Raw genomic sequence first — 7,500 nt, forward strand, 5'->3', positions numbered from 1 at the left:
ACTCGCCGCTCGGGTAGTACGGGTACGCGCCCTCCGACAGGTACATGTGGTGGTGCGGCATCGACTGCTGGTGCTGCGCGGGCGGCGGCGGCTGCGGCGGCTGGTGGTGGGGGGGCAGCGGGGGGGGGTGGGGGTGTGGGGGCGGGTGATGGGGGGGCGGGTGTTGAGGCGGAGGAGGGGGGTGGTGCTGGGGGGCGTGGGGGGGCGGCTGCTGGTGCTGCGAGTGGTGCTGCGCCTCGGCGGCCGCCTGTGCCTGCGCGGAGGAGGCGATCAGCTTCTGCTGCAGCGAGCTCACGAGGTCCGGGCCCAGGATCTGCTTCACCTGCTCCAGCTGCTCCGGGTTGTCCAGCGTGGCGAACTCCTCGAGCAGCGTGCGGAACTGGAACAGGCCTCCGAGGTCGCTGAGCGAGCTGCGCTTCTGGGGGGTGCTGACCCCCTCCTCGCCCGCCCCCTCCGCCTCCGCCGCGTGCGGGCGCTGCTGCTGGCGCTGCGCGGGGGGCGAGTGGTGCGCGGCGGGCAGGTGTTGCCGGGCCTGGCGCAGGGCGACGTGCTGCCCCTCGTACAGCAGGTGGTGCTCGGGCTGAGGCTGGGGGAGGTGCTGCACTCCGGGCGGCGACGGCGTGGTCGGCTCCTCCTTCGGGATGACCAGCATGGCTTCGGGCAGCTCCTGCTGGTGGCCGAGATGCTGCTGCTGCTGCTGCATCAGAGCCTGCTGCTGGGCCTGCTGGTATTGCTGCTGGAGCTGGTGCTGAGTGTGCTCCCCGTAACTTCCGTAGCTGCCGATATTACTCATCAGCTGATGTTCCAGCTGCTGGAAGGCTTGCTGCGACTGCTGAATGCTCTGCAGGTTCCCCGGCTGGTTCGTCTCCAGGTAGTCGAGCTGCGTCATGAGGTCGGAGCTCGGGAACCCGGAGGGGCCCCCCTGGCTCGCGCCCGGGGCCTGGCCGCCGCCCCCCTGGGACTGTTGCTGCTGCTGCTGCTGCATCTTCTGTTGCTGAAGTATATGCTGAGCAATGGATGGGGCTTGTGCAGCTGGCTGTGCTGCTGGTGGCTGTAGCTGCTGCTGAGGAGCGTCGCTCTGCAGAGGCGCTTGGCCGCTGCGCCCGTCGGGAAGGAGACTTCCCAGGCCGAAGTTGGGCGAGCTGAGCACGTTCATGATCGACTTCTGGAACTGCTGCATGATCATCTTCTGGAAGCTCGGGTTATTGGCGAGCTGCTCGAAGTCCATGGACGCCATGGCCGCCGCTGCCGCCGCCGCCGCCGTCGCCCCCGCCCCCGCCCCGCCTTCGCCGCCCACACCCTCAGCCAGACCGCCCATGACGCCCTTTGAGGTCGACGCCGCTTGAGACGCCGAGGCGGCCATAGCCGACGTGACGGCCGGGGGCATCTGGAATACCCCGGCGGAGGCGCGGGCACGTGCCTGTGGGTCAGAGGAAGATCCAGAGACACTAGGGTGCTGCATTAAGTGTGGCCACTCAGTGTATGGATTCAGGTTCAGCTGGCCGAGCTGCATCTGGATCTCTGCTACCTGGAAGTCAGAAAGAGTTACTGGATGACGCAAGGGTTCAGTGACTGGCGAAAATAATTGCAATATATTCAATAAATGTGAATGTAGGATGTGTCAAAGCTACCGCTCACCGTCCCTCATCATGGCAGTAAACAGAATAAACTTAATGTGCTCAGTGTGGCTGCATATCAAACCATCCCGACGTCTATTAATCTATGATGATCATCTGATGGCAAAAGATACTATCCTCAAAGCATATACCATATAACAAAGAGCATGCAGAAATAACAGTCAAGCCTTTTGTCCTCATCATGCTTGTGGTTAAAACAACAGAAGGCAGAGCTCGAGCGGATGGCTCATGGAAGACGCACCTCCTGCTTGGCGAGTTTGAGGTTGTACTCGTTGTGCTGGTCGTTGAGCTCTCGTAGGTCGGTGAGCTTGATGAGCAGGCGCGGGTACATGATGGTGGCGTTGTGGGGGCCGTAGCGCCAGTTCATGTATTTCCTGAAGGGGGAGGAGGCCGGGTTAGAGCTCTCGAAGATCTCGATTTGAGGCAGCTTTGGGTTCAAATCTCTGGTGTCATTATTGTGATGTGTCTAAATAGTATATTAAAACATTTATATCAATCTGATATAACTGAATACTGTATTTAAAACGTCTATATCAATGTAATGTATCTGAATAGTTTATTTAAAGCGTCTATATCAATGTGATGTATCTAAATAGTTTATCTAAAACGTCTATATCAATGTGATGTATCTAAATAAGTTTATTTAAAACGTCTATATAACATCTATATTGTCGTATCTGAATAGTTTATCTAAAACGTCTATATCAATGTGATGTATCTGAATAGTTTATCTAAAACGTCTATATCAATGTGATGTATCTGAATAGTTTATTTAAAACGTCTATATCAATGTGATGTATCTGAATAGTTTATCTAAAACGTCTATATAATATCTATATTGTCATTTATGTGATCTAGTTGTTTATCAAAAACGACGATAGTTGCATAGTTTTGGAAGTGACTGACTTTGAAGGATATTAATGATGCAGAACAAAAATAAAGAAAGGGATTTCAAGACGATAAACCTATTTGCAACATTCCTTTGCAACAAGTGAGTTATTAGTGAGAGATGAGGGATGGAAAAAATGAAAATTAAACAATACCGAATGATACGATGCCATATGAGAATATAAAGGAAATATGAAAAAATAAGCATTATCAGCGAACCAAGCGACACGATACCAAGTGAAAATACAAAAGAAATATGAAAAAACTAAGCAATATCACGATACCAAATGAGATTATTAAAGAAATATGAGAAAACTAAGCAATACCACGACACCAAATGAAAATACAAAGGAAATATGAAAAAAAGCAATACCACAATACCAAACGAAACTACAAAAGGAAAATAAAGACAAACAAGAGCTCAAAGCACCGAACAAAAAAGAAAAAAAGAAAAAGATAGAAAGGAAAAAATGAAGAAAAGAGAAAGAAAGAAAGAAAGAAAAAATACCCCACGACTTCCCGAGCTAAACCAACGCCCTTCGGAAAAACACTTGCTGACGAAGGTCCCCTTATACCTTATGAGGCTGACGGACGCCCTTATACCTTATGGCGCTGACGAAGGCCCCTTATACCCTATACCCTATGACGCTGACGGACGCCCTTATACCTTATGACGCTGACGGACGCCCCCTTATACCCTATGACGCTGACGAAGGCCCCCTTATACCCTATGACGCTGACGAAGGCCCCTTATACCCTATACCTTATGACGCTGACGGACGCCCCCTTATACCCTATGACGCTGACGAAGGCCCCCTTATACTCTATGACGCTGACGGCCGCCCTTATACCTTATGACGCTGACGGACGCCCTTATACCTTATGAGCTGCAAGTAGTGATCCTGTCGAGCTTGGATCCGCGCCGTCTCCTGCAGTCCGGGTCTGTCGCTCGTGAACAGAACGATGAGCAGCAGCATCATCATCACGGGCTCGTCCACGTTCAGGTCCTTCATGCTGAAGATGAATTTCATGTGCATGTCGTACAACTCGCAGCTGACGAGTTTCTTCATGTCCTCGACTCGTAGCGTGGGGGCGTCCTTGTAGATCTGCTCCTTGGTGTTGGGCCAGCGGTTGTTGTCCGTGTCGAAGCTCTGGACGCCGCGGATGAGGGACATCTCCAGGATCCCGCCGCGGAGGAGGCTGCCCTGGTCCTGTAGGATGGGGGGGAGTGGGGAGGTGGGGAAGGGGGAGAAGGGGGAGGTTAGATGGAGTAAGAACTGTTTTTTATTTATTTATTTATTTTTTTTGTTGAATGTCGTATTTTTTTATTTTTTTTTTTAGTTTTTCCTTTTTCTTTGTCTGTTTGTATGTTATTTTTCTCTCTCTATCTTTTCACTTATTCCTTTTTTTTTCTCTCTCTCTCACTTCTCACTCATTCTTTCTCTTCTCATTCATATTTTTTCTCTCTCCCTCTGTTCTCACTCATTCTCTCTTCCTCTCTCAATCTATATCTTACTCCTCGTTCTCCTCACCACTAACCTCTTCTCCCTCCCCCTCTTCTCCTTTCCCTCCCACCTTCCCACCTCTCCCACCTGCCCTTCCCACCTATCCCTCACTCCCTCCCCCTCCCTCCAACCTCTTCATCCACCTCCTCTCCTCCAATTTCTCCCATCCCTTCTCCTCCAACCTCTTCCCCCCTTCTTCCCTCTCCCCCCCCACAACCCACCTGCGAAGGGAGCTCGCAAAAATCGGGGAACAGCCGTGCGAAATAAGCGAACCGCCGCACGACTGTGGTGAACATGTTGATGATCTGCACGCTGGGACGACCCACGTTGAACTGCTTGAGGTCGTTCTTGTAGGGCACGTCGTGGTAGGCCAGCTGGTAGTTGCGCACGGCCTGCTCCACCTCGTCGCGTTCCTGGGGGTGGTGGTGGGATTTATGAGGGGTTGAGGAGGGATGAGGGATTTATGAGGGATTGATGAGGGATGAGGGATTAAGGAGGGATGAGGGATTAAGGAGGGATGAGGGATTAATGAGTGATGAGGGATTAATGAGTGATGAGGGATTAATGAGTGATTTATGAAGGATTAACAAGGGATGAAGGATTAAGGAGTTACTATAAGTGATAAGGGTTTAATGAGTGGTTTATGACTGACGAGGGATTAAGGAGGGATGAGGGATTAAAGAGTGATTTATGATGGAATAACTGATGAGGGATTAATGAGTGCTTTAGGGAAAATAAGCGATTAATGAGTAATTTATGTGGGATTAGGTGTTAATGAGTGATCTATGGGGTTAAAGATTAATAAGTGATGAGGGGTTCATGATTGGTTTATGAGGGATTTATGAGTGATGAGGGATTAATAAATGATTTATGAGGGATTAATGTGCGAAGGAGGATTATTGAATGATGAGGGACTAATGAGTGATGAAGGATTAATGAGTGATTTATGAGGGATTAAAGAGTGATTATGAGGGAGTAAGGCGGCATGAGAGATTAATGATTGATTTCTGAATAATAAGGGATTAATGAGTGATTTATAAGGGATCAGGGATTAATAAGTGACCTATGGGGGATTAGAGATTAATGAATGGTGAGGGATTAATGAGTTATCTATGAGGGGCTAATGAGTCATGAAAGATTAATGAGTGACGAGGGGTTAAATAGTGCTTAGGGATTGGTAAGTGATTTATAAGGAAATAATGAGTGATGAGGGATTAATACGTGATTTTTGAGGGATTAATGAGTGATGAGTAATTTATGAGGGAATAAGAAAAAATGAATTTATGAGGGATTAACGAGTGATTTATGAGTGATTAAAAGAATGACGGATTAATGAGTAATTGATGAGGGATAAGGGACTAATAGGCGATGAGGGAATTATGAGTGATTAATGAGGACTAGGGATTAATGAGTGAAGAAAGAAGAACGAGGGATTCATGAGTGATAAAGAACTAATGAGTGATTTATGAAGGATGGGAGATTTATGAATCATGAAGGTTTTATGAACAATGAGTGATTTATGAGTGATTAGGGAAGGATAAGTGATAGATGGATTAAGGAGGGATGACGGATTTATGAGTGATGGGGATTAATTACTGATGAGGGATTGAGTGATTCATGATGAATTAATGAGTGAAAAATATGTGATGAATGTGATTTATGAGTGAGTGATGAGGGATTTATCAGTGATTGAGTGATGAGTAATTAATGAATAACCAATGAGTGATACATACGTGTGATTTATGAGTAATTTATGTGTGATTTGTGAGATATTTTTGAGTGACGAGAAATTAATGAGTGATTCATAAGGGATTTATGAGTGATTTAATGAGTATTTTGTTAGCAATTCATGGGTGATTCATGAGTCATTACGAGTGATTCATACGCGATTTATGAGTAATTCATAATTCATGAGTGATTTATGAGTTTTATCAGTGATTTATGAGTATTTAATCACAGAATCTAAAAATGATAACAATCAAGGAAGTAAAAAAATGGAAAAAACGGGAAAAAAGAAAAAAGAAAAAAAGAAAAAAGGGAAAAAGGAAAAAATAGAAAAAAAGAAAAAAAAAAAGAAAAAGGAGAAAAAAAAGAAAAATAGAAAAAAACTAAGAAAAAGAAGAAAAAATAAGAAAAGAAAAAAGGAAAACAGGAAAAAAATAAAGAAAAAAAAAGAGAAAAAAGAAGAAGAAAAACAAGAAAAGAAGAAACAGAGAAGAAAAGTAAAAAAATCTAAAAATAAGGAAAAAAACGAAAAAAACGAAAAAAAAACCAAAAATTAAACAAAACAAAACAAACAAACCTGCTCCGTCATATAATTGAGCATCGTTGCCATATCGGGCTCGTATGGCAGCAGTTCCCTCTTGCCTTCCTTGAGCCCCTTCTTGCTATCCTCGCCTTGCTTCGCTCTCCTCTCGGCTCTCTGCTTCATCAGCTGAGCTCTGTCCTCCTCTGACATCACCCACGCCCGCTCCATGCCGATGCTGGTGCATTTCTTGTACCTGAAAAGAGGGAGAGAGAGAGAGAAAATGAATAAAAATGGAATGAAATAGGAAAAAAAATATTAAAATGAAATGAAATAGGAAAAAAATACTAAAATGAAATGAAATAGGAAATGAAAAGAGAAATTTCTTGTACCTTTAAAGAGGGAGAGAGAAAAAAAAATGAAATGAAATAGGAAATGAAATGAAATAGGAAATGAAAAGAGCAATTTCTTGTACCTTTAAAGAGGGAGAGAGAAAGGGAGAGAATGAAATGAAATAAAATGAAGACAAGAGTGAGAGAGAGAGAGAGAGAGAGAGAGAGAGAGAGAGAGAGAGAGAGAGAGAGAGAGAGAGAGAGAGAGAGAGAGAGAGAGAGAGAGAGAGAGAGAGAGAGAGAGAGAGAGAGAGAGAGCAATGGGAAGGGGTCAGAGACATAAATATGAATATAAGTAGAGGTAAGTACAGCAAGACAGATATATATATATATATATATATATATATATATATATATATATATATATATATATATATATATATATATATACACGCATACACATACGAAAATAAATGAATAAATAAATTGAGATTTATGAGTGAATGAATACAGAGATGCTGGTGCATTTCTTGTACCTAAAAAGGGAAAGAAAGAGGGAGAGAAGGAGAGAAAATGAATAAATATTTATGAATGGACAAATACAGAGATGCTGGTACCTAAAAAGAGGGAGAGAGGGAGAGAGAGAAAAAAAAATAAAATAAAAAATAAAAGATAGAATGAAATAGAAAATGAAAAGGGAAAGAGAGAGAGGGAGAAAAAAATGAAATGAAATAGAAAATGAAAAGAGAAAGAGAGAGAGAAAAAATAAAAGATAATACGAAATAAAAAAATAAAAGAAAAGATAAAAGATAAAATGAAATAGAAAATGAAAAGGGAAAGAGAGAGAGGGAGAAAAAAATGAAGTGAAATAGAAAAGGAAAAGAGAAAGAGAG

The 7,500-nt window shown here is 44.4% G+C and overlaps 1 protein-coding gene across 3 annotated transcripts in view; it reads right to left on the minus strand.

Moving 5' to 3' along the window:
* Positions 1 to 7,500, minus strand: part of LOC113827957 (uncharacterized) — a 36,478-nt gene that overhangs the window by 1,346 nt on the left and 27,632 nt on the right. For 2 of the 3 annotated variants that reach the window (XM_070118788.1, XM_070118787.1), the window contains exons 5-9: positions 6,333 to 6,531; positions 4,252 to 4,443; positions 3,405 to 3,736; positions 1,879 to 2,011; positions 1 to 1,528 (exon numbers count right to left, since the gene is read on the minus strand). The exon at positions 1 to 1,528 is cut by the window's left edge and continues 1,346 nt beyond it. In XM_070118788.1, the coding sequence (XP_069974889.1) occupies positions 1 to 1,528; positions 1,879 to 2,011; positions 3,405 to 3,736; positions 4,252 to 4,443; positions 6,333 to 6,531 (2,384 nt within the window). The remainder of the gene's footprint in view (positions 1,529 to 1,878; positions 2,012 to 3,404; positions 3,737 to 4,251; positions 4,444 to 6,332; positions 6,532 to 7,500) is intronic. The other variant, XM_070118789.1, reaches the window with a different exon arrangement.

This window comes from Penaeus vannamei, chromosome 42 (assembly GCF_042767895.1).
Source record: "Penaeus vannamei isolate JL-2024 chromosome 42, ASM4276789v1, whole genome shotgun sequence".
NCBI lineage: Eukaryota > Metazoa > Arthropoda > Malacostraca > Decapoda > Penaeidae > Penaeus > Penaeus vannamei.